This window comes from Colobus angolensis, unplaced genomic scaffold, assembly GCF_000951035.1.
Source record: "Colobus angolensis palliatus isolate OR3802 unplaced genomic scaffold, Cang.pa_1.0 Scaffold124, whole genome shotgun sequence".
In the NCBI taxonomy this organism is placed as follows: domain Eukaryota; kingdom Metazoa; phylum Chordata; class Mammalia; order Primates; family Cercopithecidae; genus Colobus; species Colobus angolensis.
This window is the reverse complement of record NW_012113586.1, coordinates 603,476-631,346: the sequence shown is the minus strand read 5'-3', so window position 1 is coordinate 631,346 and position 27,871 is coordinate 603,476. Positions and strand designations below refer to the sequence as shown.

Sequence of the window (27,871 nt, the reverse complement as noted above, 5' to 3'; positions counted from 1 at the left end):
CTAAGCTTGCAGGCCAGGGAATCTGCATGCCAGTCTCCACTTGCTGAATGGCAGTTTTCTTTTGATCATCTTTGGTTTTAGGACACTTGAGGCATGAATGTGACCAATGATTTGATGCTCACGTGTGTTGTCGGTTGAGCCTTCAAGAGCATCACCTTCCAGCTGGGGAGGGTTCTTCATTCCAAGGGAAGGCTCTGAACCTAGCTCTGAAAATAAAACCACAGACAATGGGATCCACTGGCATCCATGTTCTCACTGTGACTTTCCTTCTACCCAAAGAATGTCAAATAAGGAAAAGTGGTGTCCAAAGCCAATGGAGTCACTTTGATATTTTCTTTTTGTTGATCTTTCTTACATTACCCGGTAATGACAAGATTGCCAGGAAGCAAAGACACTCCCAATTCACAAAAATATTCAAACAACAGAGGATTAAGAAACACAAATAGGTTACAGGTAGATAAGGCAAGGAAATCATACTGTATATAGACTGTGCTTTTGGGAAGGAAGAGATTATAAAACTCAAGCAAAATCAAACTGAAGTCAGAACTGAGCTCAAACAGGAGAAGGCGATGGCAGGGCCTGGCAGGGCGGCAGCCCATGGGGCACAGAGGTGAGATCAGACAGAGGTGACAGCAGCTGATGAGAGAAAAGAACCAGGAAGACTAAACATGGAGAAGTTACAAAACTTGCATCATTATATGATCAACTGCATGTATATATACCCTATAAAACATATACACCAAATATGCTTAATATATGTGATAAATGACACAAATGCATATATCTATATATACATATTAATCTAATAAAAATATTATACAGGGATTTGGGAGCTATTGAATGTAACAGTATAACCACTCTTCTCGTCCATAAAAATTGGAAAAAAATAGAAACAGGAGAATATCGAGAAGAAAAAGTGTGGTGAGAAACAAATGACCAGTTGGAAAGCCAGGAGAAATCACCAGGTGAAGGAAAATAAAACAAAAGGCATTCATTCTGTCCTCTTACGTGGAGCCTGGTTCATGCTCTAGACTCCAGGGAAAATGAGCAAGAGAGGGCATGTCTGAGCCACTGGGGTGAGTCTTGACTGGGGGTGTGGGAATCCACGGAGAAACAAAAGAGATTCCAGTGAGAAGAAATATGTTTAAATATTCGAAGTTATCACGGCGCATGTCAGGGACTACGCATTCCCTGACACTCGCTGAGCGCCTTCCGTGTGTCCTCTCCAGGGATCCAGACGGTGCTCGTTACATCACATGACCCTCCCTCCTGAGGACATGGGTCTCTGTATTCCTCAGCTGAGGGCATCGCCTGACAGATGAGCACCAGGCAGCCCCAGGAAATCCAGGAGGAGATATTGAGTGGGACGGAGAGTAAGGATGAACACGACCCAGGGTTTTAAGGAAATCTGAGCAGAAGTGGATCCCTGGAAGAAGGAAACTGAGGACGTGGCTGTGGACATAGTAGAGATGATGAACTAAATGGAGTTTCATAAAAGAGACTGATTTGTGCACTTTCCATGAGAAGGTTGCCCTTTTATTTCAAAAAAAAACTGAAAAAGCAGAAGCTGGATACGTCGGGAGAATGACTTGTGGGCCAGGATTTACACTTTTACTGAATGTGCCTGATAGGTTATTATTGAAAGTGTCTGGTAAAGGAAAATTGGCCTCATAAGGGATGGGTAATGAGAGGAAGAAAGCTGGCAAAGGAGACTTTCTAAGAAAGAAATGGAAGAGGGGTCCCCGGAAAGCAGAGATCCTAACAATTGCTCTACCGCAGACGAAACACAGCCTGTGAAGTCACTTTCTAAGTGCAAATTTGCCAGAAAGGAAAGGATTTGGTATCATCTATTCACAGGTTTATTGATCAATTGTTATTGAATCCGGCCCTCTGGAAATTATCATAATTAATACTCTCAATAATGAGTACAGGTAGATACGATTATTCAGGTATCTCACATGAGGGAACTGAGATATAAATAGTAAAAAGATAAAAACCTTGGCCAAAGCGAACAACCAGACAGTGGCAAAGCCAGGGCCTGAGAGCAAATTTGATCCTAAGTCCCAGGCTCTTGCTCACCTCACTGGGTTGGAGCATCGTGGATTTCAACTTGACTCTGAGGGAGCATGAAGAGGCCCCACTGTCTCCTCCACCCACAGCACCATGATCACCAACACCCGGATTAGAGCTTTCTGGTCCCCTTTCCTTCCCTACCTTGGAAGGGCCATTGCTTCCCAGGATCAGCGTTGGCTGTGAAGCTGCAGGTGGTGGAGGAAACGCCCCGCCTGGCTAAGCCATAGCCACAATCAAACCCTTGATCCAGTTTCAGTCGCAGACAATTGGGCACCAGGGTTCTCGGCTCTGGCTGTGCCTGTGAAGCCTCCACCTCTGACAGGTGGTGGTTGATGTCTCCACTCCAAGGCCCGTGGGGACAAGCTGCCTGGGTGGGAGCTGAAAGAGAAGGGTCTTCAGTAGTAACAACCTCAGTTTTCCATTTGTTATGCATGCCCAGAACGCCTATCCTTGATGTCCCTGCCTCTCAGTAAAGCCACCCAGTGACCCAGGCCACACAGACAGACATCATGTAAATGCAGGCATGGTCACCTTTCCTGTTTGTGCCTGGGGATGCTGAGATGGCAGGTGCCCAGGCTGGGCGTCCCTGAAGTGAAATGCCCGTTTCAGCCCAGAAAGCTTTGGATTGGCTAACAAGGTCATGCTAATTATTCTGTTATTATTGATCTCTTTCCAGTGGCCTAGAGGGAAAGTTCTAGAGAGCCCTCAGAGCCTAGGAGAGGAGGAGTTGTTTCTCTCCACACACAGGGGTATAAGAACAGGGCAAGAGTTAGAGCTGCCAGGCTTTGAGAAAGAACCATGGAAAAGGGGCCTGGGATCCTATAGACCAAATACTAAATGAGGAAAGCTTTTCAGGGTTCCGGGACATTTTGAATTTCCTATTGCCTATAATGGTTTTACCACCTGCCCACACATATACATCTTATTGCCATATAGAGGGTCTCAGCAGCCATAACCAAAGTATTAGAGGGACCAGTCCCTTCACGGACACTTAGGGGCCACAGTTATTACCAATCAGCATGTGTGGTTCTGTAGTGAGATAACACCGAGCACAGTCCTCATCTTACCCGCTCCTCCAGTGGGGTCCGGGCAGCACCCCTCATAAAAATTATCGCTATTTCCACAGGAAGAGGAAATCACACTCTCAGAAAGTGGGCTAAGGAAAGACTTCCAGTGGCCTCATGCCAGTCCAGATCTGCCTCAGAAGAGGGACGGGACGCGCAGGGCCTGATCCACGTTCCTGCAGGGCTCCTCTCTCTCCTCCCCTCTGCACATCCTCATTCTCACCAAGATTTCTCTAAGTTTTCTTAAAAATGCCTTCCATATATCTGTTCTCCTTCGTCTTCCTGAGAGAACAATGTATCAGACTCATCACTGATGCCTGACTTCATACACCCCTGCAACTGCTTTCTCTGATTCTGCCATCTCCATACGAGCAATTATACCACAAGCAGTTTATCACCCAAAAGCCCTGTTCTTTCCACGTTTGTACTCTGCTTCTGAAAACTCTCCACTGCCCACTGCACCACTCTCCCCGCTCACTCTGTCTGTGTGCTCCTTCTATCTTCTGCCCCATGATCCTATCCAGCATCACCTCCCACCACTCCCTCACACAGAGTCTCCCCTGGGGTCAGGCTGGCTGCTCCCTGGCCCAGCCCTGCACAGGGTGCCTTCCAGTTTCTGGGTCTTTGTCCAGGAGCACTTCTCTTGGCTTGGTGTGGCCTCCTTAGTTACTCAGGGCACAGTTTACTGATCATTAACCATCAGTCACTTAGGACAATCTAAGATTTTAAGGTAGTTCATATTGGGCAAATGAGAACAACATGCTGAAACAACAAATTTCATGGGTGAAGACTGGGCAAACACAAGTCTCTCTTTCTGATCCTCTGCACTTGCTATTTAGAATCAATGTCTAGGAATGTTTTTAATTATCACTACTTAATTTTGTCATGTCATTTTTTCCCTTTTTGCTAGACTACTGAGTCTATACTTAAACTTATACTTTGAATATTCTTTGCATTTTCAGGAGAAAAGGGAAAACATTTTCTCAAGCTTCTAAAATACGGTAGTATTGTGAGTTGGACAGGTGGGAAAAAGAGCTCAATAATAGATCAAGTGATCATTTAGATTGTATCCTCCTTGGTTCTACCAAGCTTTCCTCTGTAGGGAGAGGATGGATGGAGCAGACCACCTGTGGAAACCACTGCTGGGGTCAGGGCTGCGCACTGTGCACACTCTTCACACACTATTGTCATGAACCCACACACAGGATGCATCCTGGTGTAATTTGAAAGGTGCATTCATTCATCTCGACCCATCTGCATGGAAGATTGTTGCCTCCCCAGGCCCCTGTTTCATGATGCTCTGGCAGAGCCGGCCCATATCAGAGGCATGTCACTTCTGAGACATGTGTCTGAGCACTTCCCTTCCTCCTTGTAGAAGCCCTGTCCTGGCTGAGGTGTTCCTCAGACAGAGCCCTGCAGATTTACAGGGGCTCAAGGATGGCCAAGTTGAGAGTAGAAACCCTGGGGACAGGGGCTGGGGAGAGACTAAGACCTTTCATCCCCTGTGTGATTTTCCAAGGAGAGCCCCATGGAGCTGTAGGTCCCCCTGGAGGGACTGGAGGAGCCACTAGCTCTGCTCACAGACAAACTGCACAGAGGCATTCCTCCTTGGGGAATCTGAGCCAGGGGCTGCAGGAGTTGTTTGTACCAGGCTAGCAACTTTTCTGTTCCAACTTGAAATCATTCCAAATTAATTTCTACAAAAGAAAAAAGGGTGAGCACCCATGTCGGCTCAGCCCTGACACGTTCTCTCACCAACACAGAAATAACAGCAACTGTGCTCTGGAGTCAGGTAGATACGGGGCTTATGTTCCCACCGCAACTAGTCAAGACATCCTGGGTAAGTGAGTGGACCTTTCTGAGCCTCGGCGTCCTCAGCTCTAACATGGAGATGCCACCGCAAACTTGGGAGTGTCCCTGGAGCACTGAACGAGTTACAGCAAGGACAGAGCTTGCTTAGCAAGGGGCCTGGCATACAGCCGATGCAAAGTCAATGTGTATTTTATTTCTGTTTCATGAATTGCTGTGATCCTAAAAAAGTCTTTGCTTCTTTGAAACGGGGAGAAATGGAAAACAGGAAAGGGGATGGTCCCAACATCAAAGGCACTTACCAAAATAGGATAGAGGCCAACATTTTTGTTGCTAGTTTCTTTTCTCTTTCTTTCTTTCTTTTTTTCTCTTTCTGAGACAAGTTCTCCTTGTTGCTCAGGCTGGAGTGTGGTGTACAATCACAGCTCCCTGCAGCCTCAACTTTCCAGGCTCAGATGATCCTTCCACCTCAGCCCCCCGAGTAGTAACTGGGACTACAGGTGTGTGTCACCATGTCCTGCTAATTTTTTGTAGAGACAGTGTTTTGCCATGTTGCCCACACTGGTCTCAATCTCCTGAGCACAAGCAAGCCCCCTCCCTCGACCTCTCAAAGTGCTAGAATTACTGAAGTGAGTTACTGCACCTGGCATTGTTGCTAATTTCATTATAAAATATTCATATATTTTGGGGGACATCACAGAGTTCCTTGCTCTTACTAGAAGATGATTTGATGGGTAAAATCCCCAACAATCAGGCCAAGCATGGTGGCACATGCTTATAATTCTAGCACTTTGGGAAGCCGAGTCAGGCAGGTCACCTGAGGCCAGGAGTTGGAGACCAGCCTCACCAACATAGTGAAGTCCCATTTCTACTAAAAAGGCAAAATTAGGCCAGGCACTGTGGCTCATGCCTGTAATCCCAGCATTTTGTGAGGCCAAGGTGGGTGGATCACCTGAGGTAAGGAGTTCAAGACCAGCCTGGCCAACATGGTGAAACCCATCTCTACTAAAGATACAAATACAGCCAGGCATGATTGTGGGCGCCTATAATTCCAGCTACTTGGGAGGTTCAGTAACAAGAATCACTTGAACCCGGGAGGTGGATGTTGCAGTGAGCCAAGATCGTGCCACTGCATTCCTGCCTGGGTAACAAGAGCGAGACTCCATCTCAAAAGGCAAAAATTAGCTGGGCGTGGTGGCAGGCACCTGTAATCCCAGCGACGCAGGAGGCTGAGGCACAAGAATTGCTTGAACCTGGGAGGTGGAGGTTGCAGTGAGCCGATACCATGCCATTGCACGCCAGCCTAGGTGACAGAGTGACCACGTTTCAAAAAAAAAAAAAAAATAGAATGAGCAAGAAGAAATGAACCTTGGATATTTTTCTCTACACATCTTGTGAAGCTGCTGTCTCAAGGGGAAGCTGCTAAGAGGAAGGGTTTTCTGGAGATCGTGGGGACGGGAACCACTCTGCTTTGTTCATCAGTTAGGCCAGCACCTCATCAGATATACGAGTTGTCAATGGCTTCTGTGAGAATATAGCACTGAGACCAACACGTGGTTGAAACTACAATCCCATCCATGTAAAATCTACTAGTGCTCTACAGAGGATGCAAGCTATGGCCTTGCATGGAGGAAAGGACACTAGACTGCTTCAGTGGAGGGAAGCTACCACAGAGGAAGTAGAATAGCAGTCACCAACTTTTTGGCACCAGGGACCAGTTTCAAGGAAGATAATTTTCCACGGAGCAGGGTGGGGGGCATGGTTTTGGGATGATTCAAGCACATCACATTTATTGTGCACTTTATTTCTATTATTATCACATTATAATACATAGTGAAACAATTATACAACTCACCATAATATAGAATTATTGGGATCCCTGAGCTTGTTTTCCTGCAACTAGTTGGTCCCATCTGAAGGTGATGGGAGACAGTGACAGATCATCAGGCATTAGATTCTCATATGGAGCACACAACCTAGACTCCTCAAATGCACAATTCACCACAGGGTCCAAGCTCCTATGAGAATCCAGTGCTGCTGATGATCTGGCAGGAGGCGGAGCTCAGGCGGTAATGCTTGCCCACTGCTCACCTCCTGTGCATCATGAACCAACACAGGTCCGTGGCCCCAGGGATTGGGGACCCCTAAAGTAGAGAATCTTCCTTGGGACACGGAAATCATGAAACAGACCTCCAAAATAATTGAGCAAGACTGCAAGCACGTGTGGGTGGCCAGAAAAGAGATAAGGGCACTGCTCAGGGCATGCAGTTAGCAACATAATTTCAGAAAAGAGAGATGCCCTATCTTAAAGAATGACACCATCTGATCTTTGACAAACCTCACCAAACAAGCAATCGGGAAAGGATTCCCTATTTAATAAATGGTGGTGGGAAACCTGCTTAGCCATATCCAGAAAACTGAAACTGGACCCCTTCCTTACACCTTCCTTACACCAGCTATAAAAAAGATTGAGATCATGTCCTTTGCAGAGTGAATGACATGGATGAAGCTAGAAACCATCATTCTGGGCAAACTAACAAAGGAATAGAAAACCAAACACCGCCCATAAGTGGGAGTTAAACAATGAGAACACATGGACACTGCGAGGGGAACAACACATGCCAGGGCCTGTTGGGGGTTGAGGGGAAAGGGGAGGGAGAGCATTAGGAGAAATACCTAATGTATGCATGGCTTAAAACCTAGATGACGAGTTGATAAGCGCAGCAAATCACCATGGCACATGTATACCTATGTCACAAACATGCACATTCTACACATGTATCCCACAACTTAAAGTAAAATAAATGAAATAATAAAATAAAAAAAAAAAGGTCTGTTACACAGATTTCTCCAGGTGAGCTACTGTTGTCAAGATTTTGCAATGATCCCTCACCATCCCCCTCTCTGGTCTGTTTGGATACGCACAGCCTGCTCTTGTGAGAAGATGCCAGGTGACAGATGAGCCAGTTGGGACAGAAGAAGAGGAAGTTCCACCTAGTGGATGTCTATGCTTAAAACTAGATCCAAGAGCCAGATTCAAAACAGGCTCAGTATACAGGGCCTGCCTACAGAGATGAACTACCTCAGCTGCACAAGTTGCACAAAACAAAACAGATAGAGGCTGCCTGGGAGAACAGTGGAGCTTTGTGACCTTCAGGCTGGAGTACTCACAGGCTATATCTAGAGCAGAGCAGGCAAGCTGATCCTCCAGTGAGTACGAAGTGCCGCTATAAGCCTGGTGGCAGTCACACAGGTCATGGAGAACTGAAGGAGTCAAGTAAACTTCATCCAGGGAGTTCTCTGGGACCTCCTGCTCCTCCACCTCTAGCAGCTCCTGCCTCAGTCTGGTGGGTAAAGACGACATAAGGTAAATACCAGAGAGAACCAAAACCACTGTACTCATCTGGGTCTATAGGGAGGCTCACAGGAGGGACCAGAGGAAGCAAAGGACAGTCCCCTCAGAGAGATACAAGGATGCTTCCCTGTCTCGAGCAGGAGACAGAGAGCAGCAGGTGCTCAGTGCACTGGACAGACAATGAGCTGGGGAGGAAAGAGATGGAACAATCCTTGTGCGAAACGGCCATGACACAGTGCATTCAGCACTTTTGCATACATTTGTTGAAATTAGCATCACTGGCCAAATGAATACAGGCTCTTAAGGCTTCACAGACAGAGTGAGTGCATCCTCAACATCCCTTGCTCTCAATATTGTAGCAGGACATGAGTAATTTTCGCTTACTTTCCTGCTATCAAATACTTGCAAACCTGGTATTGTCAAAGAGGCAGACATCAGATGTGCACCTCTTCTTCACTTTAAGCAAAAAGGACAGAAAAGAGGGCCGCAGAAAATGTCTGTGATTGATCAGTTCAACAGAGTCAACTGAATGCAGACTAGTACAATTTACAGGGATTAATAAGGAGAAAAAACAAATACAGATATACAATGAACAGAGTCAACATTATGAACATGGCTATTTCATGGTTGGCTGAACAGATGAAACAGATATATTCAGCACACTCTGATTTTCCCTGCATGTGGAGTCTCCAGATATCAACACTGAATTGACTGTCCATGATTCCTCAGAGTTATCTGCAGCATGGTGGGTCTTGGTCTACTAGCTCCTCTTGATCCTTGTTAATTTCTGCAAATAAATTCAGACAGGGACAGACATATTAAGCAGGTTCCCCTACACACACAAACATTCCACTGTGCAATCCTAACATAGGAACATCTGTTTCCTCAGTGGGAGAACAGGACACTGTGAGAGAAATATTCCAGGAGGCCTGAAGTCCTGTCATGAGAGAGGTGCTCTGGGTTTCTTCCCTAAGCCTAGGGGTGAAATCTCCCTGTTGTGGTAGATCATCATCCCAATATCATCACTCCTGATTTTGTGCAAAGAGTTATGCAACATTTTTCACACCAATTTAAAGCAAATACCCCAACTGCTTTCTAGCGGAAATATCTAGCTTTCTATCATTAAATACCCACATTGTTCATGGTTGCAAGGATGTTAGACACTGAAATTAGAATGAAGGGGGGAATCAACAGACTCTTGAATCAAAATGAATCTTTGGTGCTATAAAGAAACATTGGCTATTCGTGGCATCTAGGAGTGACAAGGCCCAGTCTTGCTTCTGCAAACGTAACAAAAGGTAATGGACTGCTCTGCTAAGACAGGCCAACATCGAAAACACAGAGAATGAGGCTTGATTCATTGAAATCTGGGTAATATCTCTAATAGAAATGTAATCAAAGATGCCACTGGCCTTGGGCAGACGTAGAACCTGAAGGAACATGGTTGGGGAAGGAAGCTTGTAAGGAACACAATAGCTGGCAAGACAAAGTTTATTCAGATTAAGAGGCCTGACAGACACCTGTTGGGCATGTGTTATGTACATTGGTGTGAATTTTTCACACCTGCTTGGGGTCCAGTGTCCTAACAGTTGATCCAGGATGCCACAAGAATGGCCTGAGACTAGGAAGAGGCCAAAGTTCATGGACCCAATCTTACGTCTTTGTTTCAGACTCGATTCCAGAGTGATGCAAATCTACATGTATATCTAGGTCCAGTTCACAGTGTTGACAACTCTCAGCCCAGCCACAGGTGGGAGGCCCAAGGATTTTGGGGTCCACCTAGGACTTATATCACCTTCACAACGGAGTACTCACTGTCTACGTCAAGAGCCACGCAGGTTTGCTGTTCCTCTAATGAATGCAGGGCACTCCTCATATCAGACTGGTAGGAGCCAGTCAGGTCAGGAGGGATCGGAAGAGTCGAGTCAGCTTCATCCCATGACTCCTGAGGGACTTCATGCTCCTCCACCTGTAGCAGTTGCCTATTGAGCCTGTTGGGGTAGGAAGGTCTAAAAATTAATCCATGGAAGATCAGGTGCCACAGAGGTCTATCTGAATTTGGTGGAAGGTTTGAGACAGTGGTTGCAGAAATCAGAGATGGGAATCTATTTAAAAGGAGGAAAAGGATCCTCTAATTTGTGGGATAAAGTGTGGCTTCCAAGGGAATGTGGTGTGGGATTGTGCTCAGGGAACTGGCCAGATTATAAGGCGATGGGGAGGGAGAAAGGAAGCCCTCTATTATCACCCTCATGACACACAGTATGGAGAGATTACTAAAGCAGTGGCTTCAGTGGTTTTGCATAAAATGAGTTGAAGTTGATATGCAATAGGTACATGATTGTAGCATTAGAGGAAGTGTAGGCTCCAAAACCTTTCACCTTCAGGCAGGCCTCTTATTCTCAATATAGTGACAGGCTATGGTTTTTTTCTAGTTCCTTTTCCTATTGCCAAAGTCCTAACACATGATGAAGAGAAACAAGCCAAAATCAAGTCTGCATCACACTGGTTGTGGCCCCGCACCCAAGAGAGAAGGGGCAATTGCAGGAAAATTGCAGGAACTCCCTAGTCAGGTGTGTTGACCTGAGTAACCAACTGCGGGTTACTAAATGTCAGAGGGAGCAAGTAATGGGATCCTATGCAGGTGCCACCATGAAAACAGACAATCTTATGACTGGGATAATTTGTGACTTGCTGAAAGGATATATATATATATATGTGTGTGTGTGTGTGTGTGTGTGTGTGTGTATGGCACTTTCTGTTTTACCTAGGTCTGGAGTCTCCAGCTGTCAACAGTGAATGAACAGTCTACAGTTCCTGAGACTTACCTGGGGCACAGTAGTTGTTGGTCTTCCATCTTCTTTCGGTCATTTAGATTTTCTACAAATAAATTCAGACAGGGCTGTCACATTAAGCTGATTCCCCTCCACACATGTCCAATTCACTGTCCAGTCCTAACACAGAGACATCTAACTTTCCAGTATGAGAAACAGGATACTGCGAGAGACATATTTCAGGAGGCATAAGGTAGTGTCTTGAGAGAACTGGCTTATTGACTTTCCTGAGCCATGGGGCAAAATCTGCCTGTGCCAGTAGGCCATCATCCCAGCATCCTCCATTCTGACTCTGGCCAAACAGTAAAGTAATCCTTTTCCCCACAGACTCTAGGCAAATAGCTAAACTGCATTGTATGAGGGAAACTGTAATATTCAGCCTTCTTCACCAAATACTCAGGTTTTGATGATTTAGAACAGGGGCCCCCAATCCCCAGGCCACAGACCAACACCGATACATGGCCTGTCAGGAACCAGGTCATACAGAAGGAGGTGGGTAGCAGGAGAGCCAACATTACAGCCTAAGCTCCAGCAAATCAACCTGTGTCTACGAGTCATGCCCACACCAATGACACGTCTAAGTCCAGCCAGGAGTGCGAGGTGCAAGGATTACAAAGTCTGCCTGGGTCACCAATTAGAGATTTATCGTGTTCACAATGGAGTACTCACTGTCTACAAGAGCCAAGCTGACTTGCTTTTCTTCAAAAGAATACAAAGTTCTCCTATAAGGCTGGCAGGAGTGAGTCAGGTCAGGAAGAACAGAAGCAATCAAATAACATCCATCCAGTAACTCCCGGGGGACTTCATGCTTGTCCACCCTCAGCGGTTCCCTGCTGAACCTGCGGGGTAGGAAGGACTACAGATTAATCCAAAAAGTTTCAGAGCCCTAGCTGGATTTCATGTGAGGCATGAAGGAGTGATCACAGAAAGCAAATGGTCAACCCATTAAAGAGTTCAATATTCTCCTCTTCTTGGTAGGTTGCAGTGGGTTACCATGGGGTAGGTGAGCAATACAGAGAGAGGGAAAGAGAGACAAGAGAGAGAGAAGCATCAGGTACTCCATGAATTGGCCAGATTATGATTTTCTGAGGAAGGAGACTGAGTGTTTCTGTATGGTACAGTCAGACTTACTGATTATCATGTCTCTAACAGTGGTTTCATTCTTTTTTCTTAAATTGTATTGAATTTTATATGTATTGGCCAAGTAAGCACAGATTTTGAGGCATTATAATATCCCCAAAATCTCATGTCATCAAGTCCCCTTTCTCTTAATATTGTGGCATGGTATAATAATGATTTTTCTATCAAATTTTCTTGCCGTGGAGTACTCACCACTGTGCTAATGCAAAACCAGCAGAAAGCAGATATGCATCTCAGGGTGGTTGAAACCATAAGAAGAACATATCTGCTTGCAGGAAATCTCTGTGACTGATTAGTTGTTCACAAGGTCAACTGGTTTTGTGTACTGAACTTGAGAAGTTAATAAGAAATGGCAAATAAGAAATGGCAAATAGTACAAGTATCACAATGAAAACAGAAAACATTGTTCAAAAGGATCATTTCTGGTTGGCTGAAGGGATGAGTTAGGTACATTCAGGACTTTCTGGTTCTCTGTGGATATGAGTTGTAGAGATATCACCCCTGAATTGACAGTTCCTGATTTTTCTCAATTACCTGGGAGCAATCGTTTCTTGTCTTTTCACCTCTTCAAGACCAAGTTGCTTTTCTGCAAATACATTGAGAGAAAACCAGTCACATGAACTTGATCCCATTCATACATGCACAAACTTCTGTCCAAACCTACACAGTGCCATACATATACTCAGTGTAATAACAGCCTATTGTGAGAGGAACTTTCCAGGAGGCCTCGGCATGAGCCTTGTGAGAAGCCACTAGGTTTACTTTCCTGAGCCATGGAGCAAATCTCCTTAACATAACAGGTCATCATCACAGTCCCTTCTGTCCTGAGCCACAGCAAACTGTTAAACACATCTTTTTTTTACTAAGAGATCCTGGCGATCCACTTTAATGCTTTCTAGGAGGGTTACTACAGTATTCAGCATGCTTCCTTCTGATACGTTACTGTTGGTGGTTTTGTAGAATTCACATTTAGATGGATAGATTGCGTCAAAAGAATCTCTCATGCTATGCAGAAACACTGGGCTTTCATCTTGTAGGGAGTTTCAGGGCCCAGCTTTCTTTCAGAGAAACATCAAAAATCCAATAGTGGTGTTCATGTTCTGGTACTCAGAGACTACTTAGCTAAGACAAGCCAACTAAAAAGAGACAGTGTCTAGCCTGACAGAAGGCAACAAGAATGATGACAGCCCCAGGAATATAGAAATGGCTGCAATGGCCTTGGACAGCATAAAAACTCAGGCTGTTTGGGAGGGAAAAGTAGAAGATCCCATGTGAGATGACGGATTCAATCTAAATTGGGAGGACTGATGGATAAATCCTGCATCCAGGCTGCAGGGGTGCATATGAATTTGTCAGGTCAACCTTGGGTACAGTGATTTGCTAGTGGGGCAAAGATGAAAGATGACATGCAATTTGGGGCTAGGATGGAGCAAAACTCTCTGACTCATGGGATGCCTTCTTCAAACTCAATCCTAGAGCCTGGTTCTAACCAGTATATGAGTATAGGGTCTGCCTGAAGGTATGGCATCTGTCATTCTAGACCGGTTGTGGGGTGCAAAGAATAGGGAGCCTACCTGGGAATCCAAGTGGGGTTTCCTCCCCTTTGGAATTGGAGTGTTCGCTGGCTACATCCTGAGCAGAGCAAACTTTCTGTTCGTCCAGTGCCAAGAAGGTGCCTTCGCAAGGCTGGTAAGATTGGGACATATCATGGTGACTACAGGAAGTCAAAACACTTTCCTCCAGGGAGTCCTGCAGGACTTCCTTCTCTTCAGACTCCTGCAGCTTCCTGATGCGCCAGACAGGAGAGGAGTGACAAGAGGGATTAAACACCACAGCATCTCAGGTGATCTCATGGGACACATAAAGGAGTGGTCACAGAAACCAAAGGGGTAGTCTCCTCCAAGAGAGAAAAATCTATCCTTCTAAGTGTGGGGTGGATGTGACTGCCCTGGGGACAGAGAAAATGCAAGCAGCAGGTGCTCAGCACGTTTGCCACAAACGAGATGCTGCGGGAGGTCCCAGACTCTCCCTGTAAACTGCGATCACGACTTGCAGTGCAGAGAACTGACATAGGGGTTTGCTTCCTATGCCTAAACTTGTTGATGTTTACATGCAGCACCCAAGTAAACACAGCTCTTGAGGCATTCCAGATACACAGATCTTGTCTTTTCAAAGCCCATTTTTAAAATATTTTGACATGAATTACCATTTCCCTGTTTTGTAGTGAAATACTTGCCAACACGCTGACATCAAATATGTAGAAAGCATACATGCATCTCACTCTGGATTAACCACATGGGAGAGAACAGGTGTCATCCCTGAGTTTGGTTAGTTCACCTGGCTCACCTGATTGCATATTCCTATGCAAGGGGGGGATTAAGAAATTGAAACCTGGCTAGGCGCGGTGGCTCACACCTGTAATCCCAGGTGGTATTACACCTGGGATTTGGGAGGTAAAGGCAGGCGGATCACAAGGTCAGGAGATCAAGATCAACCTGGCTAACACGGTGAAACCCTGTCTCTACTAAAAATACAAAAAAAAGTTAGCCCAGCATGGAGGCAGGTGCCTGTATTCCCAGCTACTTGGGAGGCTGAGGCAGGAGAATGGCGTGAACCCAGAAGGCAGAGCTGGCAGTGAGCCGAGATCATGTCACTGCACTCCGGCCTGGGAGACACAGCAAGACTCTGTCTCAAAAAAAAAAAAGAAAGAAAGAAAGAAAGAAAGAAAGAAATTTGTAACCTACTCAAGTACCACAATCAAGAAGACAGCATTGTTAAAACGTATAATTTGCAGCTGGATGAACGGATGAGGCAGTTCTGTTCGTCACTTTCTATTTTTCCCTGGATCTGCAGGCTCCAGGTGTCACTATTGTACTAACACCCCACAAATCTACAGAGTTACCTGGGAGACACTGGCGCTTTCCCTTCCTCTTCCTCATGATCATTTTGATTTTCTGTAAACAAATTCAGAAGAGCAGGTCACATTAAGTAAATCACGCTTCACACAAGACCAAATCAGTGTCCAGTCATAGCACAAGGACATAAATATTCTCAGTGTAAGAATGTGATATTCTGACAGGAACGTTCTAATGTGCCCTAGATTAAGTCTTGACAGAAGTAGATGAGCCTGCTTTTCAGATCCGTGGGACAAAATCTCCCTCATCTGGTAGATCTTAATCTTTTATCCTCTGACCTGAGTCAGCAGAAACAATTAAATCACTTTCCCTAAGATTTTCAAAAATTGCCCTAACTGATTTCCAGAAGTGTTGCTGCAATACTGATTTATCTCTTCGTATATCATGGTCAATGAATGGTTAGAGAAATTTATATAGAAAACTGAACTGATAGATTAATTCTAACAACTTTTGCTTAAAAAAGAATCTGTGGGGCTGGCGGGTGGCTCATGCCTCTAGTCTCAGCACTTTGGGAGACCAAGGCAGGCAGATCACTTGATGTCAGGAGTTCAAGATCAGCCTGGCCAACATGGTGAAACCCCACCTCTACCAAAAATACAAAAATTAGCCAGGCATGGTGGCGCACACTGGAAGTACCAGCTATTCGGGAGGCTGAGGCAAGAGAATCACTTGAACCCTAAAGGCAAAAGTTGTAGTGAGCCAAGATCATGCCACTGTATTCCAGCCTGGGTGACAGTGAGACTTCATCACAAGAAAAAAAAGAAAAAAAGAAAAAGAAAGAAAGAGAAAAGAAAGAAAGAAAAGAAATCTGTGGCGCTACACAGAAACAGTGGCCACTCATGGGGTGAAGAACTCAGGACCCAGCCTTGCTTTATGGAAACTTATAAGCAAGATAAGGGTACAAGTGTTGATGTCCTGGTTTCAGTTGACTGAATAGCTGAGACAAGCTGGTTTAAAGGAGATCCAGAATGGAGATGAGGAGAGTGAAACCAGGGAAACAACATCTTCAAATAAACGGACAAGGCTGTCAGTGGCCTCAGATAGGCAAAGAAACTCCATGGACATTGTTCAGAGACACAAATTACACCATTGCAGCTGACAAGAGACATAGGAACCGAGCTAGGAGGCCTGACAGATACCTCCTGTACATGGGTAGCTATGGCTTTGTCACACCTGCCTCTGTTCCAATAACCTGATACTGGAGCCAGGATGACAAAGGCATGACATCGGCCAAGGAGGACAGGAAAGCTCTCTGATCCACTGGTATCTGTGTTTAATATTCCATCCTAATTTCTCATTCTCTCTCTCCTCTTTCACTTCTCTCTCTCTGTCTCTCTTTCTCTCTCTCTCTCTTTTTCCTTTTGACACACGGTCTTGCTCTGTCGCCTAGGTTGGAGTGTAGCAGTGCAATCACGGCTCACTGCAGCCTGTACCTCCCAGGCTTGGACAATTCTTCCACCTAAGCCTCTTGAGTAGTTGGGACTATAGGCATGCATGCCTGGCTAATTTTTTGTATTTATTGTAAAGATGGGATTCACCATATTGTCCAGGCTGGTCTTGAACTCCTGATCTCAAGTGATCCACGCACCTGGGCCTCCCAAAGTACTGTGATTATACATGTGAGTCACTGCACCGAGCTCCATCCTAGTTTCTGACTCAAACCAATATGTGTGTATACAGCCCATCCTCAGAATTGATCTTCCATAGCCTAGACAGAGGTATGAGACACAAGGAAAATAGAGGTTACCTGGGAGAATGTTTAGAGCATCCTGCCATTCATCTTGAGAGGATTCACCATCTACAATCAGAGTTGAGGTGGCTTTGTCTTCCTCAAATGTGATTTTTGTGTTCCTGTAAGGAGGGTTGGAGTTAGAAGGGCCGTGGCTATTTGAACAACTGATGACACATTCCTCCAGTGAGTCTTCAGGGACTTCCTTTTCTTCAGCCCTCTGTGCCTCCCTAATGAGCCAGGTGGGATAGAGATGACAGAAGATTAAACTGAGAGGGATTGGACCCCAGGGAGTCCTAGCTGGTTTTGACAGGAGGCATAAGAGAGTGGTTCCAGAAAGCAAACAAGAGGTTCCCATTAAGAGGGAACAGGTAATCCTCTTCTCTCTGCAATAGAGCATGGCTGCCATGGGAGCCAGAGAGGAAGAGAGCAACTGGTGTTCATTGCACTGGACAGATAGGAGCTGAGGAGGATGAAGACTCAGCTATCCCTGTACAGTACACACAGCACACACAGAGAGACAACAGCTGTCACACCTTGTTTCTAAGCTGGGTTGAATTTCACATACTGTGGCCAAGGGAATGCAGGCTTTGGACCCATTACAGACTCCAGACATGGTGTGCCTTCTAGGCCTTTTTATTTTAACATTGTGAGATAAAATGTAATTTTTTTTGTCTAGGTACTTTTCCTGGTGTTTAACTTTGCTAGGTACTTCCTAATTCCTCTGCTTCTTGCCTCTTTGCTATTTATCGTTCATAACAAGAACCTAAAGACAACCATGGAGAAAGCAGCTTTGCACCTCCTCCTGGTTTTCACAACAGGGTAGAACAGGCCTTCTCTGTGTGTACAGGAAGTCCCTGGGGCTGGTGAGTTTATTGAGGGTCTTGCTTACAGGTAGCATGAAGACAACGGACAAACATTTTAACAGGCCTATTTCCTTGTTGGGTGAGTGCAAAAAAATCAGTGCACTGCAGCTTTCTTTATCCTGCATCTGGAATCTGTGACTACCTTCACTCCCCTTGTGTTCTTGCTGAGACCTTTTCCATATGTTACCACCCATTACCTGCTCCTGATTATTCAGTCTTACCTGGGGACAGGTGATTCCTGTACTTTATCAGCCTCCTCAGCTTTATCATTTTCATCCTTGTCATTTTCTGTAAATACAGAAGTGTTCGTTCAGATATTTCCCACTTCACACTCTGCAAGCACAGTCAGCCCAATGTGCACAGAGACATGAACATCTATGATGGGTCAGCATTGGACTGAAAGCTCTCATGTTTTATCTTTAACAAAATGCCCTGGCGTGGTTTCCTGATCCATCAGGCAATGCATTTCTGATCTGGAGGGTCACCATCAAGATGTGGCCAAACACTGAAAAGACCTTTTGCTCCCCATATCACTGGAGGCTTATGCAGCCTCTCTCCGGCCTTTGGCAGCTGTCTCCCCCATCCCGCCACAGATCTGATTCCCAGGCATGGGCTTGGTGTCCTGTCACAGTTTGCATTTAGAAACTAATTCTTTCTCTTAGGAGAGGACAAACTTGTCCCACAGTCCTCTATACATCAGGAGACTGCACAGGCCCTCCACGTGGCTTCTGCTGTGTTATTCACGGACATTCTCTCCATGGGGAGTGCTCTAGCCTGAAGCCCTTCCTACCACCAAATGCCCCCACATCAAGTGCCTTCTCCAACACCACACGGTGAGAGGCTTCATCTCATTTTGGAAAGCAGTCATAAGTGTTCCGGCATTTGAATGATAGAGACACTTGCAAGAGATAATGTGTCTGCCTTTGCAGAATGAGATACAGTAACCCAGGAAAGATAAATAAATCACTCACCAACAGTTACTAAGAACATTGCTGAAGAGATAGCCTGGGAACCTTCATTCTTAGTCCAGAGCTCTTTTCACTCTAACAAGCGTCCTCCGTCACAGCCTCCTTCCTGTCCTTTAAAACTAGACAGATACTGCCTCTTGCTCCAAAGACCACCTTCCATCAAGGAAGGAGGGATATTTGCAATACTGTGACCTCCAACCCCATGGATTTCCCATCTCCGTTCTTACCCAGGAAGTCCTGGTCATGTCATGGCCACATATGTTTAGTGGAAAAAAACCCCACCGATACAACTGTCATTGTGAAAGTGTGGTGGTCTGGAGTCTCTCATAAGCCTGGGGTTTTGGGTCATCAGGGCCAATGGCCACCTTACCTAGGCTGAGCTTGTGGACGAGGTGCCGTGCCAGCCTACACCCCTCAGCCAGCTGTTCTCGGAGGTCCTGCCGCTGGGACTTATCTGGCTCATCCAGAGTGAGGAGGGCCTGGAGATGCTGAGTCAATAAGCGGGAGGCATCTCTCCCTTCCCGTAACCTCTCCCTTAACCGGGCCAGCTCTCGTGCCTGAGAGTGAACCAGGACTTTATGTTGCCTAAGGTGAGATGGTAGAGAACATTTAACAGTGGAAAGGGATGAGTGATCAGTTCTAATACTGCAACAGAGATTTCTGAGACAATGTCCTCAAGGAGACCTCCAAGCAGAAGGTCAGCACATGTTTAAAGGAATGTCTGTGGCCAAGAGAAAGAATAGAAAATGGTTTACAGGCTTTCTCTGTATCAGAGAGGACTTCTGTAAGATCCTTGATGATGTTCCATTCATCTTTCTCTTCTGTAAACAAAAGTAGGTGTCTTCCTAATTTTGTTTCCAAAAGACATCCTTTCAGTTCCTCACTCTGGCCACGGACATTTCCACGTGAAAATACACATAGTGCATCTTGCAGTGACTAGATACAAAGTCAGGGACAGAAATGAGGCCGAGTGCAGATGGGGCGAATTGAAAAAACGAAAGAAGAAAAGAATGACAGGGCCAAGAAGGCAACATTGATTGAGTGGAAGAATGAGATGCCACAGTCAGTCAGGAGGTGATTCTGACTAAGGATAAGTGCGGTGGTGATGGCGCACCATTTTGAGTATACTGAATGCTGCTGGGTGGTTCCCACTTCTTTGGTTAATTTTGTGTTATGCAAATTTCACCTCAACAATTACTTGTTTGAAAAAGAGAAAACAAGGCACTGAGAAACCACTGCAACCCATAACTTAGTATTATCCTTGTTCTCTGTTTGATAAATATTTGTGTGTCGTGAGCGTGGCATGGCAATTCCTGCCCTTCCCTCACCCAGCTTAACTCTTACTTCTCCCCGCCGAGCTGCTGCTGTACGTCAGAGATTTACACACCTGCCCACCTGCCTGCCCCCACAGGGCCCCCTCACCTGAGCTCCTCAGCTTCCTTGAGCTGCTCTGCAAGCTTCTCCCCCTTGACCTGCAGCTCATCCCTCAGCATAGATTTTATGAGGTCTTTGCACTCTTCATACTCTGAGAAAAGACAGACATGCCTGCCTCAGTGGAAGGCTGAACATGCTGCTGTGGTCACTGCCTACAGGGAAGGAGGCAGGTCCATCCTAAGGACAAAACTGTCCCCGCTACCAGGCTCTAGGCAGGGATTTCCACATCTTTACTCTTCAGTCTCCTGACTTTCTGGCATCTGATCCTCCAAAATTTAGATACAAAGAAAGAGAAACTCAAGGGCACATCAAGGAAGTTGACAAGATGATTCAACCACAATGAAGTGGAGTCAGAATTCACAGCCCCTGAGGTCTGAGTCTGAATGCGGGGCCACTTTCCCAAGCCTTCAGCCTCTCCTCTAAAACACTGCACTGGGCCATGAAGCAGTGATTTCTTGTATAGTCGGGAAGGCCCCTAGGACTACTGGACTGATGGTTTCCCTTTTACTGGGAATTCCAAGGACAAGTATGTCAAAGATTTTTAAATCATATCTTCAGATAAGATTTTAAGAATCATACCTGAAGCATAAAGTATGAGACATAAGACCATAAGGTCATAAAGGAAATATGCCCAAATACTAATAAAGCTTGTGTTAATTTAGAAACAGTACAATGAAGAACTAATAGAAAGTGTTTACTCTATGCCAGTAACTGTTCCAGGAGATTGGCAAGAAACAGCTCATGTAATTCACTGCAGCAATTTACAGAGGTAGTTATTATTGTAGTACTCTATGATCAAATGATGAAACTGAGGATCAGAAAAGGCAAGCAATTTGGATGGAGCGCAGGATACAGGCCCAGTGTCCCTGCTATGCACACTGCACTGCTACTTCCACACATTCTCGGGTGCGATCTTTCTTCCTCTTTAGGAACAAGAGCCTGTGCCCCAGGAAGCAGGACTTCCCTCTCACCAGGGTACTCTCTGCTTTTTTTTTTTTTCCTTCGAGTCTTGCCCTGTCCCCAAGGCTGGAGTGTAATGGCACTATCTTGACTCACTGCAACCTCTGCCTCCTGGGTTCAAAGGATCATCCTGCCTCAGCCTCCCAAGTAGCTGGGGTTACAGGCACCTGCCACCATGCCCAGCTAATCCTTGTATTTTTAGTGGAGATGCAGTTTCGCCATGTTGGTCAGGCTGGTCTCAAACTCCTGACCTTGTGATCTGCCTGCCTCAGCCTCCCAAAGTGCTGGGATTACAGGAGTGAACCACCACACCCGGCTCCTACTCCCTGCTCTTGATGCTGTCACTTATAGCTACCACAGGTTCTATTGGGAGCAGACTCCTCTTGAAGCCCCTCAGAGCGAGTACTGGGTACTATCACCAACTTTCCCTCAGGGTCACTAGAACAGAGCTTTGCCTTTTGGGCCTCAACAGAATCTTGTACTGAATAAAAGTTCACTAGTCCCAGACATTTAGAACAACAGACTAGATGTTACTTGTCTGCAGGATCTTATTTGGTACAGAGAGGATTCTTGAAAACATGATTGAGCCTCTTGGAGAAAACAGGTCGTTCTGTGCCTGTGTCAGAAAGCAACAACTGGGATTTGAACTCTAGTCCCACCCCCACCTGACTGCAAACATGGAAAGCTGCTAAATACTTTGGTACCTCTGTCTTCCAACTTTAACAACATGTTAAAATACCCATTTCTGTTTTCCTAGAAGTACAGGAAGGATGAAATTATTTTTGATGGAGAGAGCATTTAGCTTCTCAGAGAGAAGACAGGACATCATTCGTCACTTTCGTGATGGTGAGCCTAGAGATCTTACAGTATTTATTCTGCCGGTTGGCCAGGAAGTAGGCCACTTGAGTTACAAGAGATTTCTCTTTAATGTTTCTGAACTGCTGTTTGTTCTCTGCCAGCGGGGGGCGCAATTTCTCATTGATTTCTAGAATGTTCATCTCTGCCTTCTCACTGGACCAAGGGCCGGCAGATACCACCATGCTGAAGTTTGTGGCAGAAGAGGTGGAGCCAGGGACTGGGGAGAAGAAACACAAATATATGGTGGGTTAAAAATTGGTGAAATCAAATAGGTTTAGTCAGGACTCAGGGATGTCAGTAACTGAAATTCTTAACTTACTGTTGAGAAAAACGTGATCACTCCGCAGAGCACTTTAGGATCCTTAACCACAAAAACAAGGTTCAAGGTACCTTAGCTCAGAGCTGAAGGCACTGCCCGTAGCTCAGACTCTAACAAGAGTGAGGGAGATTGTCGCCAGCGTGCCAGGTAACGGTCTCCAGTTGCAATAACAGAATTAGAAGGTGGGGGTGTCGTGGAATCTTAGGAGCCCTGCATTCCAACTGCCCAGGCTTTGCTGAAACACAGGCACTCTGGTCTCACTTGAGGGTCACCACCAGTGGGGATCATTCCTTCAGCATTCATTCTCAGTATTAGTGTACCCTCGTGACAATGGCATAGACCCATCTCTTTCCCAATACATCTAAGCATATTCCTCACTGTTTAGCTCTTGTCTGTACAAAATCGTCAAAGCAGAAACAGTTTCCCAACAGGTTATATTTTCTTAATGGTAGTCATGAAGTCACCCCACCTGCTCTAAGTTAAAACACAGCCTAAGGCTTTTCCACAGGTGTAAGATATCAAACTTTTAGCCTGCCCTGATATCTTCTGGGTCTTCTGCAGTTTTTTGTGTATCCACTAGAAAGTGAATGAATAATTCATTTTTTAAAAATGTTTTCTTTTCTATCTCAGTATTCTTCTTGCTGCATCCCATTGTTATGTTGATTTCTTTTATCTTACTGGGGCACCATCTTGGGTTTTCATCACACCCAAGACCAGTTTGGCATCCCTACGTCCAAAGCTCTTCCTCTCTGTGGGTTGATTTGTTTCTTAATGTCACTGTGCACTACATTTCATACTTATCACTTATGGATGTCATTCTAGTGTCACAAGCGCACTTTCCAAAGTATCAAGTGATCAATATCATTTATATATAGGTCTCCTGAAAACATGTGTGACCATCTATCTTGGGAATTTTTGTAAACCTGAGGCTATTTTGTTTTCCCATATACTGAAAAGAACAGGGCCACGAGCAGTTCTTGTGGAATATGATTTGATGTATATTTTGTTGAGCTGGACTAACACCATTGATTTTTGGTTGCATTCCACTAACAGAACATGGCAAGATCAAGGTTCTGGTCAGGGTTGGTTGGTGATCCTCAGTGTTGCTGTGCAGTAGGTGAGTTTGAGATGAGAGGAATGAGTAGGAAAGAGTGACCCCCTGAACCACCTCCTCACTTTCTCAGCTTTCATTTCCACCTAGGTTTTGTGAGCCTGGAACTTGGGAGACTGTTCTGTAGTCCAGGTCTCCTCAATTTGGCTGCTGGACTTGCCTGAGTTGAGGGTGCAGTGGGTGTGACCCTGGGCTGCCCAGCATTCACGTGGAAGTGAAGGAAGGAGGACTGGATCAATCCCATTTGAAAGCATCTGTCTCTGCAGCCCACACCATCCTCCAATGACACTGTAAAGATACTGCTTTGAGATGCGTCAAAGGCTTTAAGTCAATGCATTTTCTGGGGTCTGGGAGTCCTGACATTCTGTGTCAGAATGAAAATCTGTCAAGTATGATAAAACTGCAGGTTCACAAAGTTACATGGCTTACATGAGGTCACACAGGGATGAGTTTTCAGCCCTGTCAATAAAAGCAATAACAATAATTATTCAGTAATTATTCATAGGATCCATATAATTCAGTAAATATTCACATAATTATTTAGTAATTATTCATTGACCAATTCGTACAAGGCATTTTGTTCAAAACTGTGCTCATATTTGGACATTGTATCTTCTTCATAATACTTAAGGTGATGCCATTATCGGTAAGTAACAGGTAAGAAACCTGAAGAAGAGGGATAGCAAATCATGTGTTTGGCCATATGTCTATTTTTTGGTTTTTGTGATGCTGGAAAAATGAGCAGAGTGAGTCACGGGAAGAGTATTCATTCCTGTATGATTTTCTAGGACAGAGGTGTGCCCTCCTAGAGTACTGGGACCAAAATTCCCAAATGTCTGCAACCTTGCTTTAACAGTATGGGAAATAACCTCTATCACCTGGAATTTCCCTGGACCTTTGGAATATGCAAGAGAAGTATGAGACTTGGGCCTTCCCTTGGCTGTGTTTAATTCACGCTTCAATTCACTCACTACCTTCTCCCAGGGTGGGAATTATTCTATTCATGAGGGATCCACTCCCATGCCCCAAACACCTCCCATTAACCCCCTCCTCCAACACTGGGGACCACATTTACACATGTGATTTCGAGGGGACCAATATCTAAACTATAGCAACCACCATAGATTAATTTTGCTTATTCATGTGCTTCATAAAAATGGAATCATTTTGGCCGGGCCTGGTGGTTCACGCCTGTCATCCTAACACATTGTGAGGCCAAGGCGGGCAGATCACCTGAGGTCAGGAGTTTGAGACCAGCCTGGCCAACATGGCAAAACCCTGTCTCTACTGAAAATACAAAAATTAGTCAGGCATGGTGGCAGGTGCCTGTAATCCCAGCTACTTGGGAGGCTGAGGCAGGGAGAATTTATTGAACCCGGGAAGCAGAGCTGAGATCGTGCCACTGCGCTCCAGCCTGGGCAACGGAGCAAGACTCTGTTTCAAAAAAAAAAGGAATCATTTAGTATGTTCTCTTGTTTTGACTTTTCTTACTTAGGTGGTTATATATGCCACTAATTTGTTTGATTGTGTTTTACTCTTGTTTCATTTTGTTTTGGCCAAGTAATATCCTATTGATTGTATGATTATCACACAATTTGATATCCATTCTTCTGATGGAAGACAGGTTTGCTTATTGGCTACTGTGCATAAGTAACTATGAATATTCTTGTACAATTATTTTTGTGAATATACATACTTATATTTATTTTACTTATTTTCCTGGGTATCTAAACCTAGGGATGAAATTGTTTGGTGAATGGGTAGAAAATGGTCACAGAGTTTTGCAAAGAAGTTGTATTATTTTACATTTCTATGAAAGATGTAGGCCATTTCCAGGTGCTCTACATTCCCACACACTTAATATTTTCAGTGTTTTAAAATATAGCCATTCTACCATGTGTATGGAGATATCCTATTTTGGTTTTTTCTCATACCTATTGTTCATTTAGATAACTTCTTATGGAAAAGACCTTTTCAAATGTTTCTGTTCATTGATATACTGGGGTGTTTGTCATTTTCTTTGTAATCTACAGGAGTTCTTTATATATGTTGAATATGTCCATTTATATATACATTTTTTGATATTATATAGCAAATAATTATTTCTGGTCTACAGATAGCTTTTAAGTTGTTAAACAAAACATAATAAGCAGAAAGTTTTTAAAAGTTCAATTCACTTGATTGCTTACTGTGGTGAGTGCTACAGTATCTCATCTAAGAAATACGAAAGTATGTCAAGTTCATGAAACTATTTCCTGCTTTTCCTTCACAAGGTTTCTCATTTTAACTTTCATACCTTAAGTTAATTTCAGTGTGTCCTGGAGAGTGATTGTTAATATTAACTTTTTTTTTTTTTTTTTGAGACGGAGTCTCGCTCTGTCACCCGGGCTGGAGTGCAGTGGCCTGACCTCAGCTCACTGCAAGCTCCGCCTCCCAGGTTCACGCCATTCTCCTGCCTCAGCCTCCCGGGTGGCTGGGACTACAGGCGCCCACCACCTCTCCCGGCTAGTTTTTTGTATTTTTTAGTAGAGACGGGGTTTCACCGTGTTAGTGCTGGGATTACACGCTTGAGCCACCGCGCCCGGCAATATTAACTTTTTAAAACAACAAATATTATTTCACTCAAAAACGTTTTACTTAAAAGTCTTTCATTTCCCCAATGAAGGGCATTGGTGTCTCTGGCAGTGCCAGTGCCTTGGTCAGGACGGCAGCGCCTGCCCTGAGCTCTCCGCCTCTCGCGCCCGCCAGCCACAGCGGCCCCAGTAGCAGCGACCAGAGGAGCCCCTGCAGCAGCGCAACGGCCGGGTGGATGCCTCTATCTACAGCCTGGTGGCAGACAGGACCTGTTAGGACGCGGCCATCGTGGGCTACAAGGGCTCGCCCTCTGTCTGGGCCGCTGTCCCAGGGAAAACCTTCCTCAACATCACCCCACCTGAGGTTGGTGTCCTGGTTGGCAAAGACTGCTCAAGCTTTTTCATGAATGGGCTGACACTGGGGGGCCAGAAATGTACTGTGGTCCCGGACTCACTGCTGCAGGATGGGGAATTGACAGTGGATCTTCAAATGAAGGGTGTCAGTGGAGCCCCCACCTTCAATGTCATTGTCACCATGACTGCCAAGACACTAGGCCTGCTGATGGGCAAAGAAAGTGTCCACGGCAGTTTCATCAACAAGCAGTGTTATGAAATGGCCTCCCACCTTCAGTGTTCCCAGTACTGACCTCCTTTGTTCCTTCCTCTCCACTGCTTCCCACAGCTTTGCCCCACTTTCCGTCTCATACACACATACACCATTTTAATTCTGGGGGCCGTTACCCCACACCCCTTATTGCTGCCAAAACCACATGGGCTGGGGGCCAGGACTAGAGGGACAGACACCCCCTGTACCCATACCCTTCCTGTGTGTGGTTGGAAAACTTTTTCATTTTGGGGTTTTGAGTTTTTTTAATGAATAAAAAAGATTCTACTAAAAAAATTAAATAGCTGTACATATGTGGGCATATTGTTTGAATCTGTATTCTTTTACTTTGATATATTTATGGATATGTACACCAAACTACCATTTTTAAATTACTGTAGCTTTAAAATCAGGTTTGAAATCTAGCAGAGTAAGTCCTCCAAGTTATTGCTTCTTCAAGACCGACTTGCCTATTCTAGGTTCTTTGATTTTCAAATACATTTTGAAATTAGCTTTTAAATTTCTCTAAAATCTCTTACTAGAAATATTAATCAGAATTGTGTGGATGTACTATGCTAACAAAATTGAGTCTTCCAAACAATGAACATGATATTTATTTCTCTGTTTAGTCTTATTTAATTTTCTCACCAATTGCTTTTAGGGGCCTTGTACCTGCTTCATTGCATATATTCTTAAGCATATAATGATTCCAGCTATCAATCTCTATTATACTTTATTGAATTTCATTTTCTAGCTGCTAATTGCTAGTATGGAGAAATTAAGATGATGAAATCAACTTTATGAAGGTATAATTTAGGTACAACAGACTGTACCACTTTATAATGTATAATTCAATGCGTGTTTACAAATGTATACACTAATGGAACTACTGTCACAGCCAAGATAGAGGAATTTCCCTATGCCCCAAAGTTTCTTGTACCCCTTTGCAGTTCATCCGTCTTTCAACCCTCAGTTCCAAGGAGCCGCTGTCATTTCAGGTCCGTTTCAATTTTTAACTGTTTTCTATAAATGAAATGATACCTGTGTTCTTTTGTGTCTGCCTTCTTTCATGCATCAACTTCATTTTAAAATCCGTGCATATGAGTATTTGCATCAACAGTTAATGCCTTGTAATTGCAAGTAGTATTCCTTCGTGCAGCTATACCATGTTTGTTTATACATTCACTTGTGATTGGACGTTACTATCATTCCAGGTTTGGGCTATTATGAAGCTAACATGAGCATTCATATATGGAAGGCCG

The 27,871-nt window shown here is 44.8% G+C and overlaps 1 protein-coding gene and 1 pseudogene across 1 annotated transcript; one reads left to right on the top strand and one right to left on the bottom strand.

Annotated features, from left to right (window-relative positions):
* NBPF7 (neuroblastoma breakpoint family, member 7) lies at positions 1-24,020 on the bottom strand. The gene is given in 15 exon segments (XM_011933035.1): positions 1-206; positions 2,215-2,451; positions 8,118-8,296; positions 9,043-9,088; positions 11,802-11,971; positions 12,807-12,858; positions 13,847-13,986; positions 15,175-15,226; positions 16,935-17,146; positions 18,004-18,070; positions 19,121-19,335; positions 20,173-20,275; positions 22,010-22,219; positions 22,318-22,476; positions 23,593-24,020. Coding segments are annotated over 13 exon segments (1,854 nt in total). The 5' UTR covers positions 22,185-22,219; positions 22,318-22,476; positions 23,593-24,020.
* A 2,071-nt stretch (positions 24,021-26,091) lies between these two features.
* On the top strand, positions 26,092-26,695 carry LOC105505371 (annotated as a pseudogene).
* Positions 26,696-27,871: the final 1,176 nt, after the last annotated feature.